The sequence below is a fragment of the Leguminivora glycinivorella genome, chromosome 1 (genome assembly GCF_023078275.1).
Source record: "Leguminivora glycinivorella isolate SPB_JAAS2020 chromosome 1, LegGlyc_1.1, whole genome shotgun sequence".
In the NCBI taxonomy this organism is placed as follows: Eukaryota; Metazoa; Arthropoda; class Insecta; order Lepidoptera; family Tortricidae; genus Leguminivora; species Leguminivora glycinivorella.
The window spans coordinates 34,363,222-34,378,319 of NC_062971.1; the positions used below are offsets into that span (position 1 = coordinate 34,363,222).

Consider the following 15,098-nt stretch of genomic DNA (forward strand, 5'->3'; position numbering starts at 1 on the left):
ACGACAGAGCCGCTAGGCTATTATTATAAAATGGAAAACATATAAATAGCTTATACCGTAAATTTACTGTGTTTGATATTAATAATTAATTAAACGCTTTAATTGATTCATTCTGACTACTCCAATGCTTTTTTATTACATGAAATTTGAACGTTTCTCATACATGACACATATATGTCAGTGTCATCATGTCATGTCATATAAAGAAAAGAAACAGTGAAAATAGTGAAATAATTTAATAAATAATTATCGTGAATTCATGAACAATTTAAGCGTTATTAGGGTGCAAAATGAATTTATGTAGAGCATGCCTGTCTTCGGACAAGGAATTATTTCCATCTGATGATAGTTTTGCTTGCAATTATAATTTACTTACCAATATAAACGTAAGTAAACAAGAAGACTTGTAACAGCCGTTATATATTACAATTATAATGAAATTTAATGTTTAATCATCTTTTTGCTAAGTCGTTTATGTTTGTTTGTTTGATTATATTGGAGAATTGAAAATTATAACTAAGTGCTCAGCCAATGTCGTAATCTTTTACGCTTCGTTAGCGTATCGCAGCTAGCTCTCTCTTAGCACGACAGAGAGAGAGAGAGAGAGAGAGAGTTAGCTTCGATACGCTGACGAAGCATTCACAATTATGACGCTGGGAAGGTTTATATGACCCTGTGATAGTAATTGTGATCAACAATAAAAAATGACAATTGCTTTATGATACTTTCACTAAGTTAATCCACAAAAGTCTTACATGCTCTTCTACCTCACCATTACGTAAAAAAAAAGAGTAGAACTTGCTCACTTTCTACTTTCAGGTGAAATATTCAGATGGAAAGTCGCAATCATTTTGCCAAAATTGTGTAGAAGCCGTCAACTGCTTCATTGAGTTCAGAAACAAATGTCTTTCTGCTGAACAGACATTGCTTGGAATAGTGGAGCAGGTATTTTATTCTTCTGGGTACTTTATTCTAATACTGCTGGAGACTCATTGTCCCTATGTCAGTAAATTTTTGTAAGTGTGTCAGTTAATCACAAACATTTGTAGACTATTTTACATATTTCATTATTAAAAATATATATGTGCTACATAAGTGCAAACACAATATAATAGCCCTATTTCTTTAATGTTTTTTAAAATGAAGTACATACCCAAAAGTGACATATAGATTTGTTCAGAAACATTCAAAAATAGTATTCATTTTTGATCCTTATTTTTGTGATACAGAAATACAATTTTTGAATGTTTCTGAACAGATTAGATGAATTCTCATTGGGATCATAATTTTTTTACAGGCACTTAAGACTGAGTCACAACTGCCACAAGGCATTAAAACCGAAATAAAGTGTGAAAATGAAGATTTTGCCAGTGATATTTATTTTGACGATGTGCTACATGAATCCGCTGAAATTAAAAAAGAAGAATGTAGTGGTTAGTATAGTCTAGCTTTATATTTAACATTAACATTCTAGCTTATTAGAGTCTATTGACAATTTGTATAAAAAATATACATCAACATAATGACAATACAAAGGCATGTGAAAGCTTATAATTATGACTTATCTTTGATAAATTATTTTAACATAGAATCAACAACAAAAAGTGTTAAATAAATACCTGTTAACTTATTTAAGTATACATAAATAAAGCACATAGTTTTTTTAAATTTTATTTTCTATTTTTAGTTCATATTAAAAAAGAAAGGCCTAGTAGACAGTGTAAGATAAAGAAAACCAAATATGTGAAAAAGAAGGATTATTCCAACATTCTGGCTGGAGCCTCTGCTCATGAGACCAGCGGTGTTCCCACTTGTGGTAAGTAAAAAAGTGCTGTAATACGAATCTATATCCGAGTGTGTTTAAAAATTATGACCTATTACTCTGTTAGATTTTTTGTGCTCAAAACACATAGAAAAATATAATATATTTTCAGGGTTATGTGGCGACGAATTTAAAGACGCAGGCACGTTAAGGAAGCACATAGGAAAACATGAGATCATCCAGGGCTGCAAGTTTTGCCCGGCCACATTCACGAGTCGCGCGCAGATGTTCGCGCACCGGCTATTGCACACGGCGCACTGCCAGGCTTGCCATCTGTGCGGTATTAAGTTCAAATCGCATACCAATTTGGAGTTCCATTATAGGAACATACATGATCGTGACAAGGTATGTTCTGTCAAACCACGTTCTCGATATGCACGGTGCTGAGACAGGTCTGCCATCTGGGCGGTATTAGCTTCAAATCGCATGTCCATTATAGTAGCATACGTGCATGGTTAACAGGGCCGTAGCCATAATTAAATTTTACGGGCATCAGGAGTAATTAGAGGTAGAGTGTAATACTGTGCAATAATGTAGTGCAACATATTAAAGGTGATGGGGATTCGTAAGGTAGGGCAATGGGGTTATAAGATAGGGCATTGCCCCTTATAACTGTTAGAACCTACGTAAGTTTATTAACTATGAAGTTCGTATGTGCACCATTATAAACTCTACTGGTTGAATAGAATCGTCTTCTAGACAATGTCACACAATGTAAACATGTCAGTTTGGTTCAGTTCGTTTGCCTGTGCGGTCGGCCGGCCGCACAAATATACATTGGAAAACTATCTAGTATTTTATTTACTGTGTCCACGGATATTTCCAACTTGGTAGCAGATCATGCAGTAAATTTGCTACGATAGTATTAATTTTCCGAAGTGTTCGCGAGAAATTTCATCAAATTATTTTCAAAAATTTTCGCAACAAAAACAAAAGATGGCATCTGCCAGTCAGAATGGTTTCATCGAAAAACTGTCTGGAATACAGAATTATTCATCTTGGAAGTTTATGATGCGGATGGTGCTTATCCACGATGATCTTTGGGAATGTATAAGCACGCCTGAAAATAAAAATGAAGACGCGAAGAAGCAGGAGAGGCGCTCGCGAAAATCGCCTTAAACGTACAGCCTTGTGTGTTTCCACAAATTAGAAATGCCAAGACGGCTCGCGAAGCGTGGAGCAACCTGCAAAAGGCATACGAGGACCGAGGCTTGTCACGACGGCTCGGACTGCTACGCACATTGTTCGCCATCAAACTGAGCGAATGTGGTAGCATGGAGGTTTACGTCAACAAGGTCATGGATATATCGCAACAGCTGAGCGACATCGGGAAGGCATTGGAAGATGACTTCGTGGCCGTGATTTTACTCAGTGGCTTGACAAGCGATTACGACCCGTTGATAATGGCTCTAGAAAATTCGAACACGTCACTGTCAAGCGAAAATGTCAAAGCCAAATTGCTTCTAGAAAATTCAAGACGCAATGAGAAAAGTGAAGATGCTACGGCTTTTGCAACTCGGAAAGCACGCAACCCAATTAAATGCTTCAGATGCAAAAAGAGTGGACACACCAAGAAGGATTGTCCAGAAAACTCTGACGGCAAGAAGAGTGGCAAGAAAAGCCAGACGATGCTTACTGCATTGGCCGCAGGAGCCAACCGTGACGTTTGGTACGTCGACAGTGGTGCGGCACAGCATTTCTGCAACGATCGCAGCTTTTTATCAGATTTTACTACTGAAAAACCAAAGAAGGTATACATCGCGAATGTTGAAGCCTTATTGACAGCTGGGAAAGGAACTGCTCAAGCTTTGTTAAAGGACAATAGTGTGAGATCTATAAGTAATGTGTACTTAGTACCTAAATTGTCTGCAAATTTATTATCTGTTAGTGCTATGGATAGGAAAGGTTACGAAATTGTGTTTCGTTCTGGCGTGTGTAAAGTTTTTGACAAAGGGCAGGTTTTAGCTACAGCTACCCTAAGAGATGGTATTTATCAACTCGATGCCATCGAAACTCTTTCGGCTTTGTGTAGCGAGCCATCTTCGCAGGCTATGCCTTTGTCTTTAGGTACAGGTGACAGCGTAGCGGTGCCGGCACGTTCTGTTGCTGAGAGCATGAAGCAAGCGCCACAGTTCCCTGCTACTGGAAGCCAGTCAACACAACAAGTTTGGCATCGACGTCTATCTCATCTGAACGCCCGCAGTATGGAGTTACTGAGAAAAGGTATGGTCACTGGTATTTCTTATGACAACAATAATTTTGAGTCGTGTGTTTCCTGTATTTTAGGCAAACAGACTAAGTTGCCATTTCCGAAGAAATCTGAGACCAGGGCTAAGGAAATCCTTGGGTTAGTTCATAGTGACGTCATGGGACCACTACCGTGTCCGTCCATAGGTGGGAAAAGATATTTCCTGTTGTTCATTGATGACTTGTCAAGAAAAACATTTGTTTATTTTCTTAGGCGGAAGGATGAGGTTTTTGAGATGTTTAAAGAATTCAAAGCTCTCGTGGAAAACCAAACCAATAAGAAAATAAAAGTTCTTCGTAGTGACAATGGTGGTGAATATGTCAATTCTAAATTTCAGAAGTTCCTGAAGGCGCATGGAATTCGACATCAGACCACGGTTCCAAGGTCATCAGCTCAGAACGGAGTCGCGAAGCGCGCGATTAGAAGCGTTACGGAGAAAGCTAGGTGCATGCTTCAGGAAGCAGACTTGAAGAAGGAATTCTGGGCAGAAGCGGTCAACACCGCCGTCTACCTTAAGAATCGCTCTCCGACTAAGGCTGTGATGGGCAGTACACCAGAAGAAAAGTGGACAGGTAAAAAGGAGAATCTTAGCTACCTGCGCATTTTTGGCTGTCAAGCGTATGCCCTTCAGCACAAACGGGACAAACTGGATCCCAAAAGTAAGAAGTATATTTTTGCCGGATACTGTGACGACACAAAAGGTTACAGACTGATAGATCCGGAGAACCCGAAGACTGTCATAAAAGCTAGAAACGTGATTTTTCTAGAACATGCTTTTTGGAATGACATTTCGTCGGATGAGTATGACAGTTCACGTTACACTCAGATTAGTTTGACGAACAATGTAACTGTCGCTGATAATACTCAGGTGCAACCCGCTTTACCCGTTTTACCCCAAGAGCCCGCAGAAATATCTGATGAAAACGCTCAAGATAACAGCGTCATTACAACAGATGATTCTGAGAGCAACAGTGAGACCCCAGATGACCCTGCGGATGAGACATATGTCCCAGGAGATTCAACACTGGAAGACTTGGAAAACTCTACGGATGGAACGAGTGAGTTTGAGTCTGCTAATATAGCAAACACTGTTTGCAGTGACAACGGGGACCCTCTAACAGTTCGCGAGGCGCTGAGTGGCCCGGATGCGAGTAAGTGGAAAGCCGCGATGGCGGAAGAGTATAAATCCTTCATCGATAATAAGTGTTGGACTCTGACTGACCGCGATGCGAAGCAACGGCCTGTCAAATGCAAGTGGATCTTTAAAAGAAAGCTTGGCCTCGATGGGGAAATACTGAGATACAAAGCGCGCCTTGTTGCAAAAGGTTATACCCAGAAATACGGTATTGATTACGAGGAAACGTTTTCTCCTGTAGTAAGATATTCCACTATACGTTCGTTACTAGCTTTAGCAACGGAACATAACATGAATATCGAGCATCTTGATGTAAAAACGGCGTTTTTGAATGGAGATTTAAAGGTAACCGTTTTTATGGAGCAGCCAGAAGGCTATAAGATTAAGGGCCAAGAAGATAAAGTTTACAAGTTGAATAAGGCCATATACGGACTGAAGCAAGCTTCGAAGTCTTGGTATGAGAAAATAAGTGGCGTTTTGACAAACAAAATGAAGTTCAAACGTTTATCTTCCGAACCTTGTGTTTATGTCAAGTCGAGCGGGAAATCCATTATTATAATTGCGCTCTATGTTGATGACATAATGTTGTTTTCTTCAGCTGATTGCCGAGATACGGCTGGAATCAAAGAAGAATTAAAGAAGGCCTTTGAAATCAAAGACTTAGGGCCAGCTCATCACATTCTTGGAATGAGGCTTTGCAGACAGAATGACGAGATTACTCTAGACCAGTCAAGCTATATTAAGAAGGTGCTAGAACGATTTCATATGTCGGACTGCAAACCTGCACGAACACCTATGGAAACAGGTCTGAAGCTCGTGAAATCTACAAAGAAAGATTGTACGCACGACTACAGAGGCCTGATAGGATGTCTAATGTACATGGCGGTATGTACGCGACCAGATATTGCGCATGCTGTCAGCTCACTCAGCCAGTTCAACGACGCGTACGACGAGAACCACTGGAAAGCGGCGAAACGTGTTCTTCGCTATCTGAAAGGTACGCTTAATCATTGTTTAACTTTTCAGAAGTCAGGTTTAGACATCGTCGCATATGCTGATGCTGATTTTGCGTCAAATGAGATCGATCGCCGATCTTATACCGGTTTTGTGTTCAAAATCGGAAATTCTACTATCTCATGGGAGAGTAGGAGACAAAAGACAGTCGCTCTTTCAAGCACGGAGAGTGAGTACATGTGTCTGTCAGATGCTTGTAAAGAGGCTCTCTTTCTACGCAAGTTTCTGTTCGAAATTTACGGGGTACAGTATAGGATTACTTTGTTTAATGACAATCAGTCTGCACTGAAATTGTGTGCTAATTCTATGTACCACGCCAGAACGAAGCACATCGATGTACGGCATCACTTCATCAGGGAAATCGTTGAGGAAGGTACTGTCGTTTTAAAATACCTATCAACTGATGAAATGGTGGCCGATGTTTTAACGAAACCGTTAGCAAAAGAAAAACATGATAAGTTTGTTAGTCATTTATTTGTATCATTAAATAAGTGACTTGGCTCTAAGCAATATACTATATACTTGTGAAGGTATAGTTTGTTTTAGATCCGTTTCATGTATGTTTTGACTATTTGTAGTTTTATATGTTACGGATACTTTACGAAATTTACTGATACCTTTGCTATGCCTATTTTTGTGTTGTAGGTAATGTTTTGTTTTTAGACAGCGGATGTGTCTAATGTATTTGCTTAGATTACTATGTGTTTAATGTATGTGATGTACATGAGTTTATATTGGTTCAAGGGCCAATGTTAGAACCTACGTAAGTTTATTAACTATGAAGTTCGTATGTGCACCATTATAAACTCTACTGGTTGAATAGAATCGTCTTCTAGACAATGTCACACAATGTAAACATGTCAGTTTGGTTCAGTTCGTTTGCCTGTGCGGTCGGCCGGCCGCACAAATATACATTGGAAAACTATCTAGTATTTTATTTACTGTGTCCACGGATATTTCCAACTATAACATGTTCGCTGGCATAAGAGAGGAGAAATCACAAGGATTCAAGAGACTTGTCAAAAGAAAAAAAAACCGGCCAAGAGCGTGTCGGGCCACGCTCAGTGTAGGGTTCCGTAGTTTTCCATATTTTTCTCAAAAACTACTGAACCTATCAAGTTCAAAATAATTTTCCTAGAAAGTCTTTATAAAGTTCTACTTTTGTGATTTTTTTCATATTTTTTAAACATATGGTTCAAAAGTTAGAGGGGGGGGGGGACGCACTTTTTTTTCCTTTAGGAGCAATTATTTCCGAAACTATTAATATTATCAAAAAACGATCTTAGTAAACCCTTATTCATTTTTAAATACCTATCCAACAATATATCACACGTTGGGGTTGGAATGAAAAAAAATATCAGCCCCCACTTTACATGTAGGGGGGGTACCCTAATAAAACATTTTTTTCCATTTTTTATTTTTGCACTTTGTTAGCGTGATTGATATACATATTGGTACCAAATTTCAGTATTCTAGTGCTAACGGTTGCTGAGATTATCCGCGGACGGACGGACGGACGGACGGACGGACGGACGGACGGACGGACAGACAGACATGGCGAAACTATAAGGGTTCCTAGTTGACTACGGAACCCTAAAAAACCCAGTTGTTAATTAAAAGTAACGTAGGCCTAATAATAGCCTTTGTTTCAGAGTGATCCACTAAAATGTGAAAAGTGTGATAAAACGTTCATTACTGCTAGAAAATTGCGAAAACATATGTGGAGTTTACACAGTGACAAGGAATTTACATGTGATATTTGTTCCAAAATGTAAGTGCCTAAATGTACAATAGTACCTAATATTACACGTATAGTCGATTATAATACGTATTAGATCAAAACTTTTGTTGTTAATAATATATACTTATGTTTTTAGATTTTGACGTTTTTGATATAGCTATACTTTTAAATATTTATGAACCTCTAGGTCTTTTATCTCTTGTAATTGTTTGCTACCTAGGTATATACCTGATGTATGACTGTATGTGTTCTGAACAATAAATAATTTTAAGGCCACTTGCAAGTTGCAGGGTTTAGCCAACTAACTCGTGGTTAATCGTTTATGTAGTACTGTGTAACTCCGGCTTAGTTGGCTAATTCTTGAACGTGCATGCCGCCCGTAGACACCTATACACTAGTACATAGAAAACGTATGTTATTTAGGTATGATAACGATACGTATGATAACTTAAATCGTTCTATTTTTATTTACTACCGTGTACCTGTACCTACCAATAAATAAAATAAGCTTAATCTTCTTTCTCTATGCTATGAGTTTACTTCCGATAGTTATCAAGAGGTCGTCCGCTAGCGCTATAACTATCTGAAGGTACTCGTAAAATTCCTTCACCGCATCATCATGCGTACAAGTTACAATTTACAAGAGGTAGTCAATGTTTAGACATTGACTACCTCTTGTAAAACTAACAAGTTGGAATAGACTTCCGCTTGTAACTTTAAGTTTTGAGAAATGTGACCTTGGGCGTCCACTCCGTACAACCGCTTTGCGGACACTTTACTAGCATATGAGCGTTGGGTCGACGACATCCGGAAAATTGCGGGTCACAACTGGATGAGCCTATTCCAGGACCGGGAGAAGTGGCGTAGTAGAAGAGAGGCCTATGCTCAGCAGTGGGCGATAAAGGGCTGACATGTTGATCATATGAGCGCTGTTGTCTTTGTATCAAGTGTGCTTATTTGCAGGTTTAACAACAAAACGAACCTGAAAACCCATGTGAGGAGCCACAGCGACGTCAAGCCATACGTCTGTGACCTCTGCGGGTACAGCAGCAAGTATTCCTCGGGACTCACGGTATACATTAAATGTAGCTTATCCTTTTAAAACTGAAACGGGACTTAAAAATGAAGAGTGGAAATCCTGTTAGTTTTAACACGTTCGGTGCCGGCGACATGAGGTTTGTGAACAAAATAAATAATCGAAATCGTATTCCAGTGACACGTATGTGTGTTCAGTTCAAACAGATATACCAGCCTCTATGCCGGCGACACAGCAGTTGTGTTCATAGCGTTCATATTTCTGTACCGCTCGCATATTAGGAGTAAGAAGTTGACTTATGCCAGTGGCATAGGAATGAGAATTTAGTCAATTCTACCGACATAAAAGCCTACACCTTTTAGTATAACAGTGCCGGGAACGAACGTGTTAATCTATATAAATGCAGCTTTTTAGTCACTTTGTTGCGTAGTTAACTATTTTTAACAAAATTGACCCATATTATTATATTGATCTTGAGGCCCACAACATCCGAAGGCACGCGCCAACCAAGTGCATCTGCAAGGTGTGCGGCAACGCGTTCAAGGACGCCGAGAAACTGGCGCGGCACTCCTGCACCGACACCAGCCAGATATGCCCCGTGTGCGGCAAGTGTGTGAAGCGCGGGGTAACTATATACTACTATGTATTAACCGTGACAAGGCCTCATGCTACACTGAGAGAAAAAAAACAACCAGTTTTCATGTTCGTTCAACAAGATTTTTTTGTTAAAATAGCTAATAGCTCTTTGGTTCAAACAACAAGTTAGATTTTGTTAAGTGTAACTAGTACATTCTATAAAGTTACTCGTCATTTGAATCAACAAGTCGATTTTATAAAAGCTACATGAAACATATTGTTTTAAACATATGTTTGGCTGATTCAATCAAATGTCTTTTAACAAGTTTGACCTTTTTGTACGCACAAATTAGACTTGTATCATGAATATTGTCATTTATTCCGTTTACTAAAATACTTTTGTTTCAAACTGATAAACCCGCAACAAGTCGAACTTGTTAAATTCACAATGAAAATCTCTCTCAGTGTACATTAGCAAGATACGGGACAGACACGCCCGGCACTCCAGCGCAGACATCGGCCATATATGCCCCATGTGCAACAAAGCGGGGAGGTAACTGCACAGTTACTTGTACTTCAGGTGGTACTACATACCGTAACGCCTAAATAATTACAGTCGGGCTACATTTGCAAGATATCAACGTACGGGTCAATCTCGCCCAGTACTCCTGACCACAGAGACATGTCCCTTGTGAGCCGTCTGCGTTACATTTAGAAAGATGAAATGATCTAGTTTAAGCAATCTGGAGGTATTTTGTTTCTAAATTGGCTTATAAACGAGTATACACGTTCTAGACTCGAGCCTTTAAAAAATATATCTAAATCGATGTAAAAGTTTAGCTCGCCTATGTAACATGGATAATATTGATGCCGTAATGCGAAAAAAAAGCGGCAAACATAGACTTAAAGCAGCAAATTAAAAAAAATTAGGGCTCACCGTCCTATTGTCTTCATAAAGCGCGTGCCTTTCTAAACCTTGACCTTGAAAACGAAGGGTCGAAGGTATAATTCCCATCGAAAATTTGAATTTCTTTTGTGCCAAGATTTTGTTGATTTTGTTGGTCTAAACATAGTTTGCGTTCCAGCTAATTCGGCACATGCGAGCGCATTCTTCAGAATGCCGCTACAAGTGCGAGCGCTGCCCCGCCGCCTACAAGAGCCGGTCGGCCCTTAAAGTGCACCGCGACAAACACGACAACAACCCCACCCAGCAGTGCGAGTACTGCCAGGCCCGCTTCTACTCAGGCTCCGTACTTATCAAGCATCGCCGCATACATACTGGTGAGTCTCCACTCAAGTCACCATTCACTTTACCCATATCTAAGAGTCGCTGGGGCTACAAAGGAATACCGCGGTAAACGAGACAATACGAGTTAATCTGTTGGTCAAATAAAGTAAGCGTCCTAGTTCCGTATAAACACAAAACAGTTGCTTTTTGATGAAGTTTTAGGTATGTAGCTTCAAAATGTTGGTACAATATGCCTCCGCCAATTTGCAATATGTACAAGTTTTTTAAGTGTTGTTCCAAGCGGTCCTTATTAATGATCCAAAACCATCATGAAGCACTAAAGTTTGTTTGTATTTAATAAGTTAAAGGTTTAGTTGTTGTTTTCTTTTATTACTTACTTCACAAATGTTTTCGTTATATTTCATTTTCATCAAGTGGTATGTCATTGAATCTGCGCACAAGCCATGCAAGATTACAATTTGAAATTCCAGTTTACGAAAACATATCAGATTTTTAAGGGACATTTGATTCAATCGCCACCTACATTAAGTCTCACACAATTATGTTTGTTACATAGGTGAAAAACCATACGCCTGCACCAAATGCGACATGCGGTTCACCGGCGGCCATAACTTGAAGCTGCACATGAAAGTGCACGGCGAGAACCTTATCAACAAGAGGAACAAAGAACCAACCGACTGCTAGTAATAAAACCATACGCCTGCACCAAATGGGACACGCGGTTAATTGGCGGCCACAATTTGGAGCTGCACATGAAAGTGCACAGCGAGAACCTCATCAACAAGAGGAATAAGGAACCAACCGACTACTTGCAATAAAAACCATACGCCTGCGCCAAGTGCGACATGCGGTTCACCCGCGGCCACAACCTTAACCCATTCAATGCCGAAGACGCGAATTCGCGTCCTGTGTATGCGTAAACGTGATGCCGAGGACGCAAATTCGCGTCCACGAGTTATTTGTTTTTTTTTTTTTTTGCTAGAAATCAACTGTACTTAAAAGCTGATACGAAAATGTTATTTTATTTATGAAGGATAATATTATACCGTCGCTGGTTTCTGGATTCAGCTTGCATTTGTAATTTTCATAATTCTTATCTCGGATGCCGAAGACGCGAATTCGCGTCCTGTGTATGCGTAAACGTGATGCCGAGGACGCAAATTCGCGTCCTTCAAGTGTGAAATAACCTAATGCCGCAGACGCGAATTCGCGTCCTTCAAGTGTGATATATAACCTAATGCCGCGGACGCGAATTCGCGTCCGTTGAAATGTTAACGTGATGCCGTGGACGCGAATTCGCGTCGTCGCGTAGAAGGCGGCGGCACTGCGTGATGATTAAAAATATGAGGCGCCGGCAATGAATGGGTTAAGCGGCACATGAAGGTCCACGGCAAGAACCTTATCAACAAGAGGAGCAAAGAACCAACCGACTGCTAGTAATAAAACCATACGCCTGCGCCAAGTGCGACATGCGGTTCACCGACGGCCACAACCTGAAGCTGCACGGCGAGAACCTTATCAACAAGAGGGAAAAAACCAACCGACTGCTAGTAATAAAAAAACATACTGCTGCAACAAATGCATGCACGAGGAACCAAAGGAGACTTCTGATTGTTGCTACCTAGGTATTATAGCAATATTTATAGGTGTTCAGGGAATCTTTCCTCAAATACGATTTATTAATAACATGTTCATCATCGAACAAACAATTAAATTACTATTTTTCAAAGTGATTAGGTTGTGCCCATAGCCAAAATGGTAACTATGACGGAAGTACGTCAATTTTCAATTATGGTACCAGAAAATCATGATCTTAATGTTTACATACACATGTTGAAATTATATATTTCGTGCATCTTTCAGTAAAGCGCTAATTTAATCTGATATTAGTGATAATTGTATGTATTTAACGACATCCACGGTATTACCAGTTGTAACGTCCAAAGTCTTGAAAAGGCTGAAATAACTGTACATTTATTGTATATTGAAGGGTTTAGTTATGTTTTAATTATTGTTGTAAATAAAAAATATGGTTGTTTTATTATAAAATTTAATAAATATGTAAGTAAAAACATTGTTGTTTTAGAAAACTGATTTATAAATAAAATTTACAAAAGCATACCAATATGTCTAGTTAAAAGTAAATGTATCACATACAAAATGAAGTCTTTGGCAAGTACGGGAAGTACTATTATTACTAAAGTACCAGAATAATATCCAAAAAATTAAATACTTAAGGTATAAAATGTGATCACAACAGTGACAACGGTATATTTACTTAATAAGTACTTAAACCTATTTTAAATCTATCTGCGTTACTTACAAGCAAAGTTTCAACCGACGTCCGTTCGTGGCAAGAGATTTATTGAAGTAGAACAATAATTAACTTTAACTGTATGAAATTTAAAAGTATTTTCTGAAACAGTAGCAAGTTCCTAAAAACGTTTTATCTGCCGTCAAGTGCCTAGACGTCGGTTCTTATGTGGAAGTAAAAAACAACTTACAGGTCCGACAAGGGAATGTCTAAAAGTTTCATTGTAAAGATCAATACTGTACCTAATTATAATTTACATTAATCAGACTAATCAATAACCCACACTTCACACACGAAGTTGCCTTTAAAAAAGTTAGTTTGATCGTTGTGTTTGACCTAGATACTTAATATAATCGTAGACAAAAAAATGTGTAAAATTCGATCTAGTTACATGAAACTAAAAACTATCTCAAAATAATAATGAACGCCCTTTTTCTTGCGTTGCAGTGTCTACTTGCACGTTCATCATCGGCTCGCTATAAGTAATAGCATTATTTACTGAACAACAAATTGAACCATATCTCAGGGATATGACATAATTTTGAAACAGCAAATTCCATTTTGACAAGATTCTGTGGGACCGTAGCTTCAAAATTTTGAAAGGTTTTGGGCTACATTGACTTTGAAAATGTAATAATTGGTCGAATACTTAGTGAATGGGCAATTGGACACAGTCCAGATTAAAAAATATGAGTGGATTTAGAACTGTATCTACAATTCAGTCGGTCACGATAAAAGTATGAGATCGGTAAGACACGCTTCGATACGAAATGATGAGGATATTTTCACACTTCATTGTACCTTATAACAGCGCTATATCGTCACTACTTTTAAAAAATTTCGTATCTCACACTGCTCCTCAAAGACAAAACGTAGTAAGTATATATGCATTCCATACATACTTAATACATTTTTCTCTTTATTTACAGAAGAAGATACAAGTTTTTTTTTAAAAGTAGTGCCGATATCTATCATGTAAATTAAAACATCGATTATAACGCCTCCAGTCTTGTCTCGCACAAAGACGTTGAATATTCCACGCTAATTAAAAACATTCTCGAAGCAGGGGAACGTGTTGCAGCCACGCGACGCAAACGCATCAGTTGTCCACTTTCGCCGCGTCACGCACCATAACTTAGGTAAATAAGTGAAATAATGAAACACGGAAACAATAGTATTGTGAAGATTGTAAAGAAATTGATAAACAGTAATAAGTAGACGTATCGTATATACCTACCACTAAAAGGTGCATATAACCTGCCGGCCTAGCCGAAATGGTGTGTGTGTGGATTGAGTGAGCACCTTCCGAAAATAAAAAAAAATATGCTGATCATTTAGTAAAAGTTCTAAAACAATTGTAAAACGAATCTCTGAATTTGTAAAAAGATAAATCAAAAGATACAGCCATTAACATGTGCTCACTCAGTTCTCACAAACTACCAACGAAAACAGTGAATATATTCATTTAACATATAATATTTATATACTAACATTTAGTAAAAAATAGGCCAACCTACCTCTATAAATATTAGATCACCTAGTGACGTATTAAATTTTTTACAAATAGTTTCTTATGCTCACTCAATCCACACACTTTTGAAAAGCCGAATTTTGATGAAAAACATAAGATTTAGACCGCTATTATATGTGTATAGTTTAGTAAAAGTGAAATGGGAATTTGTAAAATACAAAACGAACCACTAACGTGTCAGGTTTTTTTATAATAAATTTTTGTAAGTGCTCACTCAGTCCACACGTTTTGAGAAAGTTAAAAATGTAAATATCTTACGATTTGTAGCACCTAAGACACTCGAAAGTACTTCAACATTTAGTAAAAATTTTTACTAAATATCCACCATCTAATATTTTATATTCGTTGTCTGGTTTTAAAGATATTCAGACATAACTTTTCTCATACAAATGTATCAAGTAGGGTGACCACACTATGTCGGCTCCTGATTTT

The 15,098-nt window shown here is 38.5% G+C and overlaps 1 protein-coding gene across 1 annotated transcript; it reads left to right on the forward strand.

Moving 5' to 3' along the window:
• The first annotated feature begins 217 nt into the window (after window positions 1-217).
• LOC125238329 (zinc finger protein 43-like) lies at window positions 218-14,405 on the forward strand. The gene is made up of 10 exons (XM_048145664.1): window positions 218-386; window positions 820-945; window positions 1,298-1,433; window positions 1,688-1,816; window positions 1,935-2,167; window positions 7,872-7,990; window positions 8,924-9,032; window positions 9,475-9,621; window positions 10,658-10,853; window positions 11,378-14,405. The coding sequence occupies exons 1-10, from the start codon at window positions 291-293 to the stop codon at window positions 11,503-11,505; spliced, it is 1,419 nt and encodes a 472-aa protein (XP_048001621.1). The 5' UTR covers window positions 218-290; the 3' UTR covers window positions 11,506-14,405.
• Window positions 14,406-15,098: the final 693 nt, after the last annotated feature.

Bases quoted from the DNA above. Each gene is read 5' to 3' on its own strand.
- LOC125238329 (XM_048145664.1), top strand. From the start codon at position 291: ATGAATTTATGTAGAGCATGCCTGTCTTCGGACAAGGAATTATTTCCA. The intron at 1,817-1,934 runs GTAAGTAAAAAA...ATATATTTTCAG, and splicing joins CAGCGGTGTTCCCACTTGTG to GGTTATGTGGCGACGAATTT. The intron at 9,033-9,474 runs GTATACATTAAA...ATTGATCTTGAG, and splicing joins AGTATTCCTCGGGACTCACG to GCCCACAACATCCGAAGGCA.